At 41.1% G+C, this 22,025-nt stretch overlaps 1 protein-coding gene across 2 annotated transcripts in view; it reads right to left on the bottom strand.

The window, feature by feature from the left end:
* LOC143285534 (uncharacterized) overlaps positions 1-22,025 on the bottom strand; it is a 196,962-nt gene that overhangs the window by 18,768 nt on the left and 156,169 nt on the right. For both annotated transcript variants that reach the window (XM_076592892.1, XM_076592893.1), the window contains exons 9-16: positions 21,715-21,831; positions 19,921-20,037; positions 16,403-16,507; positions 15,435-15,503; positions 13,004-13,093; positions 9,157-9,219; positions 6,412-6,537; positions 1,655-1,774 (exon numbers count right to left, since the gene is read on the bottom strand). In XM_076592892.1, coding sequence (XP_076449007.1) covers positions 1,655-1,774; positions 6,412-6,537; positions 9,157-9,219; positions 13,004-13,093; positions 15,435-15,503; positions 16,403-16,507; positions 19,921-20,037; positions 21,715-21,831 — 807 coding nt within the window. The remainder of the gene's footprint in view (positions 1-1,654; positions 1,775-6,411; positions 6,538-9,156; positions 9,220-13,003; positions 13,094-15,434; positions 15,504-16,402; positions 16,508-19,920; positions 20,038-21,714; positions 21,832-22,025) is intronic.

Raw genomic sequence — 22,025 nt, 5'->3', positions numbered from 1 at the left:
AGGAAAAAATACAAAAAAATGGGTGGCGCGGTAGTATCGCGACGCGCTTTCCCTGGGGAGAGCAGCCCGAATTTCACACAGAGAAATCTGTTGTGATAAAGAGAAATATGAATATGAATACGAATACACGCACATTTATTTGTGTATCCATCAGAGTGGATTTCTTCTACAGAATTTTGCTAGAGGACAACACTTTTGTTGCCATGGGTTCTTTTCCAGTGCACCAAGTATGTGTGCTGCACACACTGTCTCAGTTTATCAACTCATCCAAACGACTAGATGCTCAGTTTTTGATGTGGATACTTCTATAGCGCCTATCCTGATCAGAGACCAAGCTCTAAGCGCTTTACATACACGGGGGCATTTGCACCACAGGCTGCCTACCTGGGTAGAGCCGACTGACGGCTGCCACTGGGCGCTCATCATTTGTTTCCTGTGTCATTCAATCAGATTTCAGACGCACACGTACACACTCAGACAGACATGTAACATTTTACGTATATGACCGTTTGTTTTTTATTTACCCCACCATGTAGGCAGCCATACTCCGTTTTCGGGGGTGTGCATGCTGGGTATATTCTTGTTTCCATAACCCACCGAACACTGACATGGATTACAGGATCTTTAACGTGCGTATTTGATCTTCTGCGTGTGCATACACACAAAGGGGGTTCAGGCACTAGCAGGTCTGCACATATCTTGACCTGGGAATCGGAAAAATCTCCACCCTTTACCCACCAGGTGCACCAAGATTCGAACCCAGGACCCTCAGATTGAAAGTCCAGCGCTTTAACCATTCGGCTATTGCACCCGTCAAACTAAGGAGAAAGGGGTGAGAGTGGGTATTGAACCCAGAGCCTCATGACCACAGTACTGGCAGGTAAGTGTCTTTACCGCTGTGCCACCTTCCACCTGAACTTGTTCAGCCCTACACCTGACTATTGCTCTGGGGTCGGAACTCCTTTCATCAAAACGCTTCTCACCTTCCTACACATGCATAAACCACAAGGAAAAGGAACTGACTTAACTCTCTCCATACAAACGGCGAAAGAGACGACGTTAACAGCGTTTCACCCCAGTTACCATCATCAAAATATTGCAAGCGGAAGGCTCTTATACTGAAGAGGTGAATGTTGACAAAGAATACCACAGTTCTGACGACGGAAGCTAAAGGTTGGGTCATTCAGACACCCACTGGACATCCGAGGGGTCTGTGTAGAGGAGAAGAGAGGACTGGCCGTACTGAGTGAGTTAAGATAAGACAAGATAAGTTAAGACAAGATAATAACTTTATTATAATAACTTTACTTCTACAGTATTCCTGACACTGTCCACAGGTAATGTGGAGGAAAAGCAGTTCATTTTGTGCATTTTTCACCATCTGTATAGCATGGATACCTGTGGAGACTGTGAACTCCCAGGACTGAGTGGGTGAACAGGGCAGGACAAAGGGTGAACAGGGCAGGACAAAGGGTGCACAGGGCAGGACAAAGGGTGCACAGGGCAGGACAAAGAAAGGGCGAACAGGGCAGGACAAAGGGTGCACAGGGCAGGACAAAGAAAGGGCGAACAGGGCAGGACAAAGAAAGGGTGCACAGGGCAGGACAAAGGGTGAACAATGCAGGACAAAGAAAGCCAGCAGAAGGACGGGCACCTGGTCACGGATGGAGTCCAGCCTCTGTTTCCTCTGATAGACCAGTGTCTCAGCCAGCAGCTCCAGCATGTCGTAGGACCCTCGCAGCACTGCCTTGTGGAGCAGGGGCTGGCCGTCACCCTGCACAGTGTGCTGCTTTGTAGTGCTTTGTGGTGTGGTGTGGTGTGGTGTGGTGTGGTGTGGTGTGGTGTGTCATGTCATGTTATGTTGTGTCATGTCATGGTGTGTTGTCATGTCGTGTCATGTCATGTCGTGTCGTGTCATGTTGTGGTGTGGTGTGGTGAACTGTATGGACCATAGCCCTGCACATTGTATTGTAACGTATTGCCATGCACTGTATTGAACTGTATGGACCATAGCCCTGCACATTGTATTGTAACGTATTGCCATGCACTGTATTGAACTGTATGGACCATAGCCCTGCACATTGTATTGTAATGTATTGTGTTCTATTGTACTGCATTGTACTGAACTGAATAGTATTGGCTTGTATGGACTGTCAACATGCACATTGTACTGTGTTGTTGTGTAATGTTTTTGTGCTGTGCTGTATTGAATTGGATTGTACTGAACTGTATGGAGTTGTGCTGTAATGTATTTTGTTGTGTTTTGTGCTGTACTGAAGTATTAAATTGTGTTGTCCTGCACTGTATTATACTGTTATTTGTGCTGCATTGCATTGCAATGTTTTGCATTACTTTTTGTCACTACAGATTTTTGTCTGAAATACAGGCTGCTCTTCTCAAGGAGTGCATGTTGCAACAGTGCAGCATCCTCCCCATTTTTTATTTTTTTACTGTCTAAGAGTGTTGTCGTGTTTATCATCATAGCGGATCTTTCTACATAGTTTTGCAAAGGACAACACTTTCACTGCTGTGGATTCTGTTATGTGAGCTAAGTGTATACTGCAGACCAGAGCACAAAACTGCATTCATGATGATGATGATGATAATAACCACTTGAAGCATGTCTTTGTATTGCATTGTATTATTCTTTGTCACAACAGATTTCTCTGTGTGAAATTAAGGCTGCTCTTTCTGGGGACAGCATGTTGCTACAATGAAGCCCCCCCCCCCCCCAACTCCTTTTTCTTCTTTTTTTTTTTTTTTTTTTAACATTTTTTTAATTCCATTTTGGTAGGTTGACATTTTACAACAACAACAGCATCTTAATGGACATTTATAAAGAAGAAAACAAAAACAAACAAAGAACAAAAAACAAACAAACAAACACCATATATACTTGGATAGAAACAGCCAAGCAGCTGGATTATACACTGGTTGGTTATCATCATGGAGTATTATCATTCATTTCTTAAGATCTTACACAAGCTGTCAAGGAATACAAACTGTCAAGTATCTTAGAACACGTTTACGGAAAGTGAACACCTCAATCATGTCTTATGAATATCAATAAAAAGAAAATAAATATGGATGGTTATTTTTTGTTAATCATGAACAGGTTACTAATCATTTGTGATCAATAATTTGTAAGGCAGCCATCTGGCAGAGAAAATGGTATGGTTAAAGTTAATATATGCATTATATTCTTCAATTCTATATCGAGTTTTTAATTTGTTCAAAAAAACTGATATTTGTGGAAGGCTGTCTTCAATTTTACATAAATATAAGTAATACTTTGCAAACAATATTATAAAACACAAAACAGCATCAGTTGTTATTGTCACATCATGTCCAAATAGCACAAGTGATTCTGTTAACTTTAAATTTCCTGCGTTTACACATCTCTCTTTTATCAAGTCCGTTAAAGCGTTCCAAAACATTTGCACATAATTACATTTCCAAAAAGCATGATCAATACTATCTTTGTGTTCTCTACAAAAACTACAGTTGTTATTATCTGTAACACCAATTTCTTTTAAAACAATTTTTGTACATAAACATCGGTGTATTATTTTCAGTTGAAACCATTTCAGCTTTACATCAACTATCTTGTGTGCATGCATAAAACAAGATTTCCAGTTATGATGCATCAAAAGCTTTAAGTCCCATTTCTCACAACATTTTGGTTTCATATCATTTTCAATCAACACATCATAATATGGTCTTGAGCCTTTAGAAACAGAAAACAAGTGTTTGAAGCAGAGCGAAGTATTTGTGTGTCTGTTGCTATCCACATGAATATTATGCTTTTTAACTAATTCGTTTATTGTTGATTTATATCCAGCATAAGTAAGGAAATCAATGTGCAAATCATATTTTTCTTTGAAGCGTACATATGAAAAAACTTTACCATCATCATCAAAAAACTGTGCAAGACAATACACATCATGATTACTGAGCAGTCTGGATATAATACACCTTCTACCAATTTGAACACGATTATTATAACACAATGGCTCTGCAAGCAGTTCCGCTGAGTTTTTTGGTTCACATTTATAAAAGAAAATCTTATAACTTTCAAACACATTTGTCCAGAACTGGTTATATTTGGCAAAATTTAAGATAAACTCTGGACCATATTTATCAATAGCTGGCCATTGGGGGAAGTTACACAGCAAGAGGTGCTTCCACTTGTGATTTGAATTTTCAGCTTTACGAATCCAGGAAAGCTTTAAAGATAAGGCAAACAATTTAACATCAGGAAGACCGATGCCACCATTTTTTACACTTTTATGAGCAGTTTTACGGCTAATTTTATCTGGTTTATTGTTCCAAACAAACTTATAACAAATATGTTGACATGTATTAAAAAATGTATCCGGTGGGTTTGGCAAAAGCAACCACAGATGAGTCAGTTTGGAAAGAATAACAGATTTCAGAATTGCTACTCTGCCTAGAGGCGTTAACTGGCGTTTTACCCATATCTTATACAAATATCTTATTTCTGCTAATCTCTCTGAATAGTTTATAGTTACACATTCTTTTAAATCATTAGTAAACCAAATCCCTAAAATTCGGAATCTTGTAGGATTCCAGTCCATACCTAAATGTTCCATATAACGCGTCTTAGAATTCTTTTTGCTCCCTAACCAAATAGCACTAGTTTTGCTTGAATTCAAATAGAGACCTGAGACACAGCCAAATTTATCAAGAGTTGTAACACAACATTCAAAAGATTTCCTATCCCCAGCAAGTAGAAATTCTGTATCATCAGCATATTGGGTCAGTTTATTCTCAACATCGTTAATTTTTATTCCTCGGATATCCGAATTTTCCCTTACCATTATAGCTAATATTTCTACACACATTACAAATAAATAAGGTGATATAGGGTCTCCTTGTCTGCAACCTCTCTTAACTTCAAACCAGTCAGAGACCTGACCATTCACAATCACACATGACTTAATATTTGTGTAAAATACACTAATCCATCTACACATATTTTCTTTGAACCCAAATGCCTTTAACACTTTAAACATGAAATCCCAATTTATTGAGTCAAAAGCCTTTTCGAAATCTATGTTCAGTAATAAACCAGGTAGATTATGCTTATCTAAGTAAGCTATGATATCATATATCAACCTCAAATTATCTCCAATGTATCTATTTCTAATAAACCCTGTTTGATCTTCATTAATAATGTTAGGTAATACTGTTTTCAAGCGGTTAGCAATACAAGATGACCCAATTTTATAAACTACATTTAAAAGAGAGATGGGTCTCCAATTTTTCAAATATTGTCTTGGCTTATCACCTTTGGGGATACACGTAATCACTCCTTCCTTTTGCACAGAAGACATTTCTCCTTTCCTGAAACTAGCATTAAGTGCCCTAACAACAAATATTCCTATTTTCTTCCAAAAGACTTTAAAAAATTCTGCACTAAAGCCATCTGTACCTGGACTCTTATTATTTTTCATATTTCTAATAACTTGTGCCGCTTCCTCCATTGTAATCATACCTTCTAAATCGCTTGCTTCTGACTCATTCAAACATGGAATATAATTCACTAAATTTTCAATTTCACAATGTTCCACCCCAACATTTACATATAAAGATCTATAAAAATTATGTACTTCATTTAAGATATCCTTTTGATTTGTTAGAACATTGTCGTATTGATCAATAATTTTGGCTATGTGTTTACTAACATAATGACGTTTTTCTAAATTACAAAAATATTTACTAACCTTCTCTCCCTCAGATATCCATCTAGCTCTAGACCTTAATAATACCCCTTCCATCCGCTTCTCTCGAATATCTTGTAATTGTTTTTGTTTAATTTCTAGAACTTTAATATCTTCTTTATTTTTATTTTGATATTTATCTAAGTTACAGATGTCTCCTTCTAACTGTCTTTCTTCTTCTATCATTTTTTTCTTTTTCATTGAAGCATAAGAAATTGTTCTCGATCGTATTTTCATTAAAAGAAAGTCAAGAAAAATGTCATCAGGAACAGAGAACACCAGTTCATCATCCGGTGTGTCATCAGAATACATATTAATAGCATTTTCTTTTTTAACATTATTTATTTCTTCTTTTTTGTCTGCAAGTGTATTTGTTTTCCAATGAAAGTGCATTTTTTTGACAAAGCTTTGCCAGGGATATCCCCTTTTGTTGCTGTGGTTCCATTCATGGCACTAAGTCCATGCTACGAACAGGACCTCGGTTTTATCATCTCATCCGAATGACTATCATTCAGACCACCACTCAAGGTCCAGTGGAAAGAAGAGAAAATACTGGCCAGTGTTGGATTTGAACCCTAGCGCTCAGATTCTCTCGCTTCCTAGATGGACACGTTAGGACAAGGCAATCACTGGGTGATAGCCAGTACAGGTGGAGGACAGGACGTACAGGTTTCCTGCAGTCGGCCAGACAGGGGTTGAGGCCGTGGGGCTCTGTGTGTCTGAAGTACAGCAGCTGTCGGAGGGTCTCCACGTCACCACTCTCCACCGCTTCATGCACCTGACTTATCTGGTCCTGTCACACACATCACACATTGAGGGTCTCCACATCACCACTCTCCACCGCTTCATGCACCTGACTTATCTGGTCCTGTCACACACATCACACATTGTGGGTCTCCACATCACCACTCTCCATGCTTCATACACCTGACTTATCTGGTCCTGTCACACACATCACACATTGAGGGTCTCCACATCACCACTCTCCACCGCTTCATGCACCTGACTTACCTGGTCCTGTCACACACATCACACATTGTGGGTCTCCACATCACCACTCTCCACCGCTTCATGCACCTGACTTATCTGGTCCTGTCACACACATCACACACATCACACATTGTGGGTCTCCACATCACCACTCTCCACCGCTTCATGCACCTGACTTATCTGGTCCTGTCACACACATCACACATTGTGGGTCTCCACATCACCACTCTCCACCGCTTCATGCACCTGACTTATCTGGTCCTGTCACACACATCACACATTGTGGGTCTCCACATCACCACTCTCTACTGCTTCATGCACCTGACTTATCTGGTCCTGTCACACACATCACACATTGTGGGTCTCCACATCACCACTCTCCATGCTTCATGTACCTGACTTACCTGGTCCTGTCACACACATCACACATTGTGGGTCTCCACATCACCACTCTCTACTGCTTCATGCACCTGACTTATCTGGTCCTGTCACACACATCACACATTGTGGGTCTCCACATCACCACTCTCCATGCTTCATGTACCTGACTTACCTGGTCCTGTCACACACATCACACATTGTGGGTCTCCACATCACCACTCTCCATGCTTCATGTACCTGACTTATCTGGTCCTGTCACACACATCACACATTGTGGGTCTCCACATCACCACTCTCCACCGCTTCATGCACCTGACTTATCTGGTCCTGTCACACACATCACACACATCACACATTGTGGGTCTCCACATCACCACTCTCCATGCTTCATACACCTGACTTATCTGGTCCTGTCACACACATCACACATTGAGGGTCTCCACATCACCACTCTCCACCGCTTCATGCACCTGACTTATCTGGTCCTGTCACACACATCACACATTGTGGGTCTCCACATCACCACTCTCCACCGCTTCATGCACCTGACTTATCTGGTCCTGTCACACACATCACACATTATGGGTCTCCACATCACCACTCTCCACCGCTTCATGCACCTGACTTACCTGGTCGTGTCACACACATCACACATTATGGGTCTCCACATCACCACTCTCCACCGCTTCATGCACCTGACTTACCTGGTCCTGTCACACACATCACACATTATGGGTCTCCACATCACCACTCTCCACCGCTTCATGCACCTGACTTATCTGGTCCTGTCACACACATCACACATTGTGGGTCTCCACATCACCACTCTCCACCGCTTCATGCACCTGACTTATCTGGTCCTGTCACACACATCACACATTGTGGGTCTCCACATCACCACTCTCCACCGCTTCATGCACCTGACTTATCTGGTCCTGTCACACACATCATACATTGTGGGTCTCCACATCACCACTCTCCACCGCTTCATGCACCTGACTTATCTGGTCCTGTCACGCACATCACACACATCACACATTGTGGGTCTCCACATCACCACTCTCCACCGCTTCATACACCTGACTTATCTGGTCCTGTCACACACATCACACATTGTGGGTCTCCACATCACCACTCTCCACCGCTTCATACACCTGACTTATCTGGTCCTGTCACACACATCACACATTGTGGGTCTCCACATCACCACTCTCCACCGCTTCATACACCTGACTTATCTGGTCCTGTCACACACATCACACATTGTGGGTCTCCACATCACCACTCTCTACTGCTTCATACACCTGACTTATCTGGTCCTGTCACACACATCACACATTGTGGGTCTCCACATCACCACTCTCCACCGCTTCATGCACCTGACTTACCTGGTCCTGTCACACACATCACACATTGTGGGTCTCTGGGCTCCACTATCACTATGATGATTATGACAATTATGATAATAATAATAATAATAATGAGAATAACAGTGTGCATTTATGTAGTGCCTATTCTCTAAACAGGGTCCAAGGTGCTTTGCAAAAATGAGTAAACACACAAACACACACACATACACATTAATCTGGTCTATTCAGAGGAAACATGCTACACACACAGACACTGGTCTGTCAGAGGAAACACACACACACAGAACCCCCACACAAAGACAAACCCATTCACCACACACAAACACAAACACACACACACACACACACACACAGAACCCCCACACAAAGACAAACCCATTCACCACACACACACACACACACACACACACACACACACACAGAACCCCCACACAAAGACACACCCATTCACCACACACACACACACACACATACACACACACACACACACACAGAACCCCCACACAAAGACACACCCATTCACCACACACACACACACACACACACACACACACACACACACAGAGGTAAGAACACCACAGATATACATGATCAAAACATGCATGTGCCCTGGGAAGGCTGAAGACCTGACAGTAAAATGAACTGAAGACCTGCACCAGTGACTGACTTGCCTGGTAGAGCGGAAGGTATTTGTAGAATGGGTCCGTGGTGCTGTCTGGAGACTCATCAAGACTCTGCAGGAACAGGGCATCAAAACACAAATTACACCTATCAAATCACAATAAACAGGACACAAAAACACAACTTACACCTATCAAATCACAATAAACAGGACATCAAAACACAAATTACACCTATCAAATCACAATAAACAGGACACAAAAACACAACTTACACCTATCAAATCACAATAAACAGGACATCAAAACACAAATTACACCTATCAAATCACAATAAACAGGACATCAAAACACAAGTTACACGTATCAAATCACAATAAACAGGACACAAAAACACAACTTACACCTATCAAATCACAATAAACAGGACACAAAAACACAAATTACACCTATCAAATCACAATAAACAGGACATCAAAACACAAATTACACCTATCAAATCACAATAAACAGGACATCAAAACACAAATTACACCTATCAAATCACAATAAACAGGACATCAAAACACAAGTTACACCTATCAAATCCCAATAAACAGGACATCAAAACACAAATTACACTTATCAAATCACAATAAACAGGACATCAAAACACAAGTTACACTTATCAAATCACAATAAACAGGACATCAAAACACAAGTTACACCTATCAAATCACAATAAACAGGACATCAAAACACAAATTACACCTATCAAATCACAATAAACAGGACATCAAAACACAAATTACACCTATCAAATCACAATAAACAGGACATAAAAACACAAATTACACCTATCAAATCACAATAAACAGGACATCAAAAAACAAATTACACCTATCAAATCACAATAAACAGGACATAAAAACACAAATTACACTCATCAAATCACAATAAACAGGACACAAAAACACAACTTACACCTATCAAATTACAATAAACAAACCACACACACCTGTCTACACTTCTGTGTACCTTGTGTATGGAGAGAATTACCACTTTTTATTGTTTGTTAACCATTTACTCTCCACGCCTCATTATTCTTTTGGATCTACCCTCAAGTTTAAATAAAGTAGTTTGAGAAACACTGCATATGAAAAGATCTACTCCTACTTTGGTAGTATTCCACCTTTCACCTACTTTGGTAGTGTTCCACCTTTCACGTACTTTGGTAGTGTTCCACCTTTCACGTACTTTGGTAGTGTTCCACCTTTCACCTACTACCAACCACCTTTCACCTACTTTGGCAGTGTTCCACCTTTCACGTACTTTGGTAGTGTTCCACCTTTCACGTACTTTGGTAGTGTTCCACCTACTTTGGTAGTGTTCCACCTTTCACGTACTTTGGTAGTGTTCCACCTTTCACCTACTACCAACCACCTTTCACCTACTTTGGCAGTGTTCCACCTTTCACGTACTTTGGTAGTGTTCCACCTTTCACGTACTTTGGTAGTGTTCCACCTACTTTGGTAGTGTTCCACCTTTCACCACGTCTATCAGAAAGGAGCAAGGTGGCCGAATGGTTAAGACACTTATAGTGTCCCTGAGGGTCTGGATTCAAATCCCACTCTCGCCCTTTCCCCTAAGTTTGTACGGACAATCAAACTGAGCGTCTGGTCATTCGGATGAGTCGATAAACCAAGGTCCTGTGTGCTGCATGCATTTGGCGCACTGAAAAAGAACCCACGGCAATAAAGTGTTGTCCTCTGACAAAATTCTGTAAAAGGAATCCACTGATAGGTACACATATACATATATATATATGCTTGCACTCAAAGCCTGACAAGCACATCTGGTTATGCTGCTGTCAGGCACCTGTCTTCTGTAGCAGATGTGGTGTAGCATGTATGGATTTGTCCAAATGCAATGATGCATGCTTGAGAAACTGAACCTGAAACGAACAGAAAGATCTTCCGCAATGTCTCAGCATCACATCATATCATTCATACTCACACCACTCATCCTGACTCTCCCAGTTTCAAGGAGATGTCAAAGAATCAAATAAACTTGTCTGTCTTTTCTTGTTATATGACGGAAGAAGATAATAATGCTGCTATGGAGAAGTGTTTAGGTTTGAGACTTTGTGACCAGTGCAGATACATCCCGAATCAAGACTTTGTGACTGGTGCAGATACATCTTGAATCAAGACGTTGTGACTGGTGCAGATACATCCTGAATCAAGACTTTGTGACTGGTGCAGATACATCCTGAATCAAGACGTTGTGACTGGTGCAGATACATCCTGAATCAAGACTTTGTGACTGGTGCAGATACATCCTGAATCAAGACGTTGTGACTGGTGCAGATACATCCCGAATCAAGACTTTGTGACTGGTGCAGATACATCCCGAATCAAGACGTTGTGACTGGTGCAGATACATCCCGAATCAAGACGTTGTGACTGGTGCAGATACATCGCAAATCAAGACGTTGTGAATGGTGCAGATACACCCTGAATCAAGACTTTGTGACTGGTGCAGATACATCCCGAATCAAGACGTTGTGACTGGTGCAGATACATCCCGAATCAAGACTTTGTGACTGGTGCAGATACATCCCGAATCAAGACTTTGTGACTGGTGCAGATACATCCCTGAATCAAGACGTTGTGACTGGTGCAGATACATCCCCGAATCAAGACTTTGTGACTGGTGCAGATACATCCTGAATCAAGACGTTGTGACTGGTGCAGATACATCCCCGAATCAAGACTTTGTGACTGGTGCAGATACATCCCGAATCAAGACTTTGTGACTGGTGCAGATACATCCCAAATCAAGACGTTGTGACTGGTGCAGATACATCCCGAATCAAGACGTTGTGACTGGTGCAGATACATCCCAAATCAAGACGTTATGACTGGTGCAGATACATCCCAAATCAAGACGTTGTGACTGGTGCAGATACATCCCAAATCAAGACGTTGTGACTGGTGCAGATACATCGCAAATCAAGACGTTGAGACTGGTGCAGATACATCCCAAATCAAGACTTTGTGACTGGTGCAGATACATCCTGAATCAAGACGTTGTGACTGGTGCAGATACATCCTGAATCAAGACTTTGTGACTGGTGCAGATACATCCCGAATCAAGACGTTGTGACTGGTGCAGATACATCCCGAATCAAGACGTTGTGACTGGTGCAGATACATCCCGAATCAAGACGTTGTGACTGGTGCAGATACATCCCGAATCAAGACGTTGTGACTGGTGCAGATACATCCTGAATCAAGACGTTGTGACTGGTGCAGATACATCCCAAATCAAGACGTTGTGACTGGTGCAGATACATCCTGAATCAAGACTTTGTGACTGGGATGTCACATACATCGCAAATCAAGACTTTGTGACTAGGATGTCACATACATCGCAAATCAAGACTTTGTGACTGGGATGTCAGATACATCGCAAATCAAGACGTGACTGGGATGTCAGATACATCCCGAATCAAGACGTTGTGACTGGGATGTCAGATACATCCCAAATCAAGACTTTGTGACTGGGATGTCACATACATCCCAAATCAAGACTTTGTGACTGGGATGTCACATACATCCCAAATCAAGACTTTGTGACTGGGATGTCACATACATCCCAAATCAAGACTTTGTTACTGGGATGTCACATGCATCCCGAATTAAGACTTTGTGACTGGGATGTCACATACATCCCAAATCAAGCAGCTGGAGAGATGCAGATACGTGCAGTACTGGCCACAAATTCTTTTTTTTTTAAACCACACCAAAAAACAGTCATATAGAACATTCAAACCTCTCAAAGCATTTCACAATGAAACATCCGACGCACAGCACACACACACACACACACACACATACACAGAGCAACAAGGTACCTTGATGGGTGCAGGCAAATACTGATAGCCCTGAAGAACCAGGATTTCTCTGTTGATACCAGATTCTTGAAACATCCAGCGCAATACTGCCTGAAAACACAAGCCAACATACCACATGACACACACAGGACTATAGGGTGATGAGTACACATGTGGTCATTCAAATACAAATATCCAACAGCAAAAATTATAACAACTGTACTACCACCACAAAAATTTATTTCAACAACAGATTATATTAGCAGAGGAAAATAAGATTTGGTTAAAAAAACAAAACAAAATAAAACAAGAGAGGCAAGGCCTTCAAGACTCACTTGTGATACACTTTAAAAAAAAAATCCAAACTTTTTATGTATTGAGTATAATTTCAAAATGTAATGTTTAAGATGAGAAAGATCAGTTTAAAGCAAATTAACTCCCCTAGCATTAATTACAGAGTAATTTCCCTTTTTTACTATCTGCACCAAAATGTTTGCAAAATAAATAAAACTTCCATGCTTAGCAAAAGAAGTTCCTGTTTGAACAAAAAATGATAATAATGACTGCTCTTGTTGTTGGGTCAGAATATCAGATCAAAGTGCCAAGTTTAGAGAATACAAAAAATATAAATATAACAGTAAATGCAGTTTGCATATAATTAGGCTTCTTTTTTTTTTCTTTTTTTTGTGCCCATCCCAGAGGTGCAATATTGTTTTAAACAAGGTGACTGGAAAGAACTGAATTTTTCCTATTTTTATGCCTAATTTGGTGTCAACTGACAAAGTATTTGCAGAGAAAATGTCAATGTTAAAGTTTACCACGGACACACAGACACAGACAACCGAACGCCGGGTTAAAACATAGACTCACTTTGTTTACACAAGTGAGTCAACAAAACTTCTGCTGTTATGAAAACGAGTGGGCAAAGATTCGTCCAGGACTGTGGGTTGTGTGTCAAAGCCTGGGTCTCTGCTACTGATTTCCTGTCCGTCCTGCAGTGTTGCCACTCCCTGGGTTTCTTCCGTCCCCTGTGTCTCTCTCCCTCAACAGTTCCTCAATGCGCTGTGTGTTGTGTGTGTTTGTTTCTTTGATTTTGTTCTTTTTTTTCCCTATGCATTTTACTAACACCATGCTAGTGCCTGTATGCCATGTGTGTGTGTGTGTGTGTGTGTTTGTGTTCGTGTGTGTGTGTGTGTGTGTGTGTGTGTGTGTTCATGTGTTCATGTGTGTGTGTGTGTGTGTGTGTTTTGTTTTGTTTTGATTTATGCATGTTTTTTCCTCTGTTGTGTATCTCTACTAACACCATGCTTTCATTTTATTAAATATTTTGTAGTGTAGACCCTATTCAGGGCGGGGACTGGATGTAAAAAAGCACACCAGTGCTTATCTATTATCCTCGAAATAAAGAATTTGTCTTGTCTTGTCTTGTCTTGTTCCTTGTCTCCATCCTTCCACAGGTCCCTGCAGGATTGTTGTACAGGGGCCCAGGCTTTGTCACACAACCTAGAGATCTGGAGGACTTTGCTGAACACTCGTTGTGTGTGGCGCCCCCATGACTTTTCACACAGCTGAGGGAGAAGGAAGGAAGGAAGTTAGGAAGGAAGGAAGGAAGGAAGGAATCTTTATTTTCCAACGGTGAAGATATTAGCACTCTGGCCGACTTACACATCTGCGTTGTTCTAAGAGACACACAAACATGTACGCATATAAATGTAGTTATACTTAATACTTAATACATGTATAATGTACGAGTATAACACAGCGTCAAACTGAGAGACACGAAGAAGGAAACGGAGAACATGTATTCATCAACATTAATAGCTGCACTTTTCTGGAACACTTTAATTTTTGTCTGATTCATTATTCAGCTTATAAAGTTGCACTTGATTGCAAAATATGAACTCACTTAGCAGAATAAAGAGCACAATTTCCTCTTATGTATTGGTCAAAATCATTAATAAAAACATAGTCATATTCAAGTTTCAAAGCAATATGTGCGGTATATACATAGTTAAACATATGTGTATGAAACACCTAAGGCTAAACACCATTATTTTTACACACACACGTGCACACACACATATCTAACATTGAACTTATTTAAAGATCTGCAGTATAGATTCTGCTGGTTACTCCAATTAGACACTTGTCCACGTGAATGTGCACATACTTACAAATACAGAGAAACAGACACACACACACACACACACAGAGGTGCATGAATGCAAAACAATACCATCTCTGCACACACATACACACACACATGCACACATATACAACCCCCTCTCCCCCACACCCCCTCTCATGCACACTCACACAAACATGCATGAACGTGTAGATGCACAAGCATCCACACACATGTGCACACACACACACACACACACACACACACACACATCTCCACTGTAACTATCAAAGCAGACAAAACAACACCACCAAAAACCTGTCATACGTTGTCAATAGCTGTGACAATAGTGGGACAGTCATGGAGCTGGGCGTAGTCCCTGGCACACAGATTGTTCTGTAACACACACACACACACACACACACACACACACAGAGGCAAAAACATCTTCAACTTCAACCTCATCAGTGGATTCCCACTCTGGTCCAGTTCGCAGACCTGTGTTAAGTTTCATCCTGTTATCTAATTCATTACAGACTAAACATTTCCCTGATATCAAGTGCATTTGCTTTAGTGATGCAACACTTCAGCAGAATGTGTGTGTGTGTGTGTGTGTGTGTGTGTGTGTGTGTGTGTGTGTGTGTGTGTGTTTGCTACTGACTACAATGATTATCATTTCAAGTGGATTACCCAGTTGTTTCCAGAAAGGCATTTCATACACATCAGAAACATGAATGAGGCATGCTGTTTGATTATTTTTGTAAGTCTAACATTGGTGTTGTTCAACCAACATTTTCACGTTCAAACTACTGATCTTGTTAATTCAAGATTAGGGAATAATGACAACTAGCACAGAGAAAAAAAAAATCTCCCAAAATGTTTATTTCAGAAAACGTCCCGTGGGTCACATGTTCATTTAATTATAACAAAACATTCAGTCTACACTGTCCATTGGTGTTCCTTTCACAAAGTATAAACTTTTATCTATTATAGTTCAGAATTTTATACAGAATATACTTTTTTTTTACACCAATCAATTTTCTGTACAATTCCCCAGCAAATAGGATGTAGTTATTTGACAAATTCCCAGAGAGTGTAAGGGCTAACATCTGTGACATACAACTAGGAGTCACAAAAAGAATCTATAGCGTTTGTGGTATCAACCAGTTTAGTTTTTCAGTTTCATGAACCATATGTTCTGAACTTTATCTCCCACACATCTCGGTACAAAAATTCCTCTTTATCATTATTATATTTAGAAAAGAACAACAACCCCAAAACAACTGAAATCTGACCTGAATTCTCTGGGTGATGAGGTAGGCAGAGCCTTTCTGCAGAATGAATTCCACAAGAGATATGTCTGTGTTGTTGTCCACACAGTGAAACAAGACATTTTTCCCCTGAAAAACACAACACCAGGTCAACAGACACACGTACCACATAGACAGTGTCCAATCATCAAGTCCTGGAAATGACTAACACATTCAATGCTTTCTTGAACAACACAGCAGCAGTTAAGGCAGAACATGAGAAAGGAAAAAACACAGCAGTAAGGCAGAACATAAGGAAAAAACACAGCAGTAAGGCAGAACATGGGAAAGGAAAAAACACAGCAGTAAGGCAGAACATGAGAAAGGAAAAAACACAGCAGTAAGGCAGAACATGAGAAAGGAAAAAACACAGCAGTAAGGCAGAACAAGAGAAAGGAAAAAACACAGCAGTAAGGCAGAACATGAGAAAGGAAAAAACACAGCAGCAGTAAGGCAGAACATGAGAAAGGAAAAAACACAGCAGCAGTAAGGCAGAACATGGGAAAGGAAAAAACACAGCAGTAAGGCAGAACATGAGAAAGGAAAAAACACAGCAGTAAGGCAGAACATGAGAAAGGAAAAAACACAGCAGTAAGGCAGAACAAGAGAAAGGAAAAAACACAGCAGTAAGGCAGAAGGAAAAAACACAGCAGTAAGGCAGAACGTGAGAAAGGAAAAAACACAGCAGTAAGGCAGAAGGAAAAAACACAGCAGTAAGGCAGAAGGAAAAAACACAGCAGTAAGGCAGAACGTGAGAAAGGAAAAAACACAGCAGCAGTAAGGCAGAATATGGGAAAGGAAAAAACACAGCAGTAAGGCAGAACATGAGAAAGGAAAAAACACAGCAGTAAGGCAGAACATGAGAAAGGAAAAAACACAGCAGTAAGGCAGAACATGAGAAAGGAAAAAACACAGCAGTAAGGCAGAACATGGGAAAGGAAAAAACACAGCAGTAAGGCAGAACGTGAGAAAGGAAAAAACACAGCAGTAAGGCAGAACATGAGAAAGGAAAAAACACAGCAGTAAGGCAGAAGGAAAAAACACAGCAGTAAGGCAGAACGTGAGAAAGGAAAAAACACAGCAGTAAGGCAGAACGTGAGAAAGGAAAAAACACAGCAGTAAGGCAGAAGGAAAAAACACAGCAGTAAGGCAGAACATGAGAAAGGAAAAAACACAGCAGCAGTAAGGCAGAACATGAGAAAGGAAAAAACACAGCAGTAAGGCAGAACATAAGGAAAAAACACAGCAGTAAGGCAGAACATGGGAAAGGGAAAAAAAAGAGAAAGGAAAAAACACAGCAGTAAGGCAGAACATGAGAAAGGAAAAAACACAGCAGTAAGGCAGAACAAGAGAAAGGAAAAAACACAGCAGTAAGGCAGAACATGAGAAAGGAAAAAACACAGCAGTAAGGCAGAACATGGGAAAGGAAAAAACACAGCAGTAAGGCAGAACATGGGAAAGGGAAAAAAAAGAGAAAGGAAAAACACAGCAGCAGTAAGGCAGAACAAGAGAAAGGAAAAAACACAGCAGTAAGGCAGAACATGAGAAAGGAAAAAACACAGCAGCAGTAAGGCAGAACAAGAGAAAGGAAAAAACACAGCAGTAAGGCAGAACATGAGAAAGGAAAAAACACAGCAGTAAGGCAGAACATGAGAAAGGAAAAAACAACAGAAAGAAAAGAAAAGGGAACAGCCAGAAACAGAGCAGTAGAAAAGAGAAAATTCCTAGCACAGAATTTCCAGAAGACAGAGATACCATTTACAGCAAGAGAGCCCCAGGCATCACAACAAGGGCACATTCACTTTCAAAACCTTTGTACAATCAGTCTTCAACAGAATGCTGACAAAGGCACAGAGATGGCAGCCAAAAGTTAGCATTTATTTCTCGGGTGTACAGTTTCCAATTCTTCTATCAGAACCTACATTAACCAAGCTTAAACATCAGCCTGAGCAGTTTTTCCTTTACATGCTGTCCTTGCCCATGAGATATCAACACAAGTATATGATGCTATAAATCAAATACCTGAAGTGACGCACTGCCTTATTCCCTCGAAAGGATCAGTCATATGTGGTCAAGCAAACCATGCACAGACACACACTGTGCATCAGAACACACAGACACACACTGTGCATCAGAACACACAGACACACACTGTGCATCAGAACACACAGACACACACTGTGCATCAGAACACACAGACACACACTGTGCATCAGAACACACAGATACACACTGTGTATCAGAACACACAGACACACACTGCATCAGAACACACAGCACAATGTGCATCAGAACACACAGCACACTGTGCATCAGAACACACAGACACACACTGTGCATCAGAACACACAGACACACACTGTGCATCAGAACACACAGACACACACTGTGCATCAGAACACACAGACACACACTGTGCATCAGAACACACAGGCACACACTGTGCATCAGAACACACAGACACACTGTGCATCAGAACACACAGCACACTGTGCATCAGAACACACAGACACACACTGTGCATCAGAACACACAGACACACACTGCATCAGAACACACAGACACACACTGCATCAGAACACACAGACACACACTGTGCATCAGAACACACAGACACACACTGCATCAGAACACACAGACACACACTGTGCATCAGAACACACAGATACACACTGTGCATCAGAACACACAGCACACTGTGCATCAGAACACACAGACACACACTGTGCATCAGAACACACAGATACACACTGTGCATCAGAACACACAGATACACACTGTGCATCAGAACACACAGACACACACTGTGCATCAGAACACACAGATACACACTGTGCATCAGAACACACAGATACACACTGTGCATCAGAACACACAGACACACACTGTGCATCAGAACACACAGATACACACTGTGCATCAGAACACACAGCACACTGTGCATCAGAACACACAGACACACACTGTGCATCAGAACACACAGATACACACTGTGCATCAGAACACACAGATACACACTGTGCATCAGAACACACAGACACACACTGTGCATCAGAACACACAGACACACACTGTGCATCAGAACACATAGCACACTGTGCATCAGAACACACAGACACACACTGTGCATCAGAACACACAGATACACACTGTGCATCAGAACACACAGACACACAATGTGCATCAGAACACACAGACACACACTGTGCATCAGAACACACAGACACACACTGTGCATCAGAACACACAGACACACACTGTGCATCAGAACACACAGATACACACTGTGCATCAGAACACACAGACACACACTGTGCATCAGAACACACAGACACACACTGTGCATCAGAACACACAGACACACACTGTGCACCAGAACACATAGACACACACTGTGCATCAGAACACACAGACACACACTGTGCATCAGAACACACAGACACACACTGTGCACCAGAACACACAGACACACACTGTGCATCAGAACACACAGCACACTGTACCTTGTAGAAGAGGGAGTCAACAGTGACGCCCGGTCCTGTGGGCGTGATGGCTTTCAGCAGTTCTGTACTCATGGGGGGCTTGGCTTCCAGAGCCGCTATGTACAGAGGTATGTCGCACTGAAATACACAATACATTATACTGTATTATCTCTTCCAGAGCCGCTATGTACAGAGGTATGTCGCACTGAAATACACAATACATTATACTGTATTATCTCTTCCAGAGCCATTGTGTACAGAGGTATGTCGCACTGAAATACACAATACGTTATACTGTATTATCTCTTCCAGAGCCGCTATGTACAGAGGTATGTCGCACTGAAATACACAATACATTATACTGTATTATCTCTTCCAGAGCCATTGTGTACAGAGGTATGTCGCACTGAAATACACAATACGTTATACTGTATTATCTCTTCCAGAGCCGCTATGTACAGAGGTATGTCATACTGAAATACACAATAAATAGTACTGTATTATCTCTTCCAGAGCCGCTGTGTACAGGGGTATGTCGCACTGAATTACACAATACATAATACTGTATTATCTCTTCCAGTATGTCGCACTGAAATACACAATACATTATACTGTATTATCTCTTCCAGAGCCATTGTGTACAGACGTATGTCACACTGAAATACACAATACATTATACTGTATTATCTCTTCCAGTATGTCGCACCGAAATACACAATACATTATACTGTATTATCTCTTCCAGAGCCATTGTGTACAGAGGTATGTCGCACTGAAATACACAATACATAATACTGTATTATCTCTTCCAGAGCCATTGTGTACAGAGGTATGTCGCACTGAAATACACAATACGTTATACTGTATTATCTCTTCCAGAGCCATTGTGTACAGAGGTATGTCGCACTGAAATACACAATACATTATACTGTATTATCTCTTCCAGAGCCGCTATGTACAGAGGTATGTCGCACTGAAATACACAATACATTATACTGTATTATCTCTTCCAGAGCCATTGTGTACAGAGGTATGTCGCACTGAAATACACAATACATAATACTGTATTATCTTTTCCAGAGCCATTGTGTACAGAGGTATGTCGCACTGAAATACACAATACGTTATACTGTATTATCTTTTCCTGAGCCATTGTGTGCAGAGGTATGTCGCACTGAAATACACAATACATAATACTGTATTATCTCTTCCAGTATGTCGCACTGAAATACACAATACATAATACTATATTATCTTTTCCAGAGCCACTATGTACAGAGGTATGTCATACTGAAATACACAATACATAATACTGTATTATCTCTTCCAGTATGTCGCACTGAAATACACAATACATAATACTATATTATCTTTTCCAGAGCCACTATGTACAGAGGTATGTCGCACTGAAATACACAATACATAATACTGTATTATCTCTTCCAGAGCCGCTATGTACAGAGGTATGTCACACTGAAATACACAATACATAATACTGTATTATCTAAAATAAAATAAAAACCCAAAAAACAACCAACCAAACCCCAACATAAAACAGAACACAAACTACTGATATCCTGCAGAATCTGCTGAAAAAAGTATCTTCAACATGTGCATGCTGTCAACATATGGGAGAAAAACTTAATATTATGATCTAGTAAATATCACTTCTGCACCTGGAATATACTTACATATGTTTATGTGTGTGTGTGTGTGTGTGTGTGTGTGTGTGTGTGTGTGTGTGTGTGTGTGTGTGTGTGTGTGTGTGTGTGTGTGTGTGTGTGTGTGTGTGTGTGTGTGTGTGTGTGTATCTACCTCAGCATCCCCTTTCATGGTGATGTCGACGCGAGCACCGAACTCCAGCAGCATGTGTACCATGGCCAAGTTGCCCTGACGGAGTGCATAGTACAGCGGTGTGCAGCCACGCTCTCCCTGAACACACACACACACACACACACACACACACACACACACACACACATGCACGCACGCATGCACAGCACATGAGTGCAATAAAACCTGCATCCCTTGCCTACCTTTATCAAAGTTTTAAAAGCTCTTGAATTTTTTTTTCTTTCCTTTTCACAAACACATCAGTGTGTACATTTTTTTTGTGTGTGTGATCA

The sequence above is a fragment of the Babylonia areolata genome, chromosome 9 (genome assembly GCF_041734735.1).
Source record: "Babylonia areolata isolate BAREFJ2019XMU chromosome 9, ASM4173473v1, whole genome shotgun sequence".
NCBI lineage: Eukaryota > Metazoa > Mollusca > Gastropoda > Neogastropoda > Buccinidae > Babylonia > Babylonia areolata.
The sequence above is the reverse complement of the archived record's forward strand: the minus strand, read 5'-3'. Positions and strand labels throughout refer to the sequence as shown.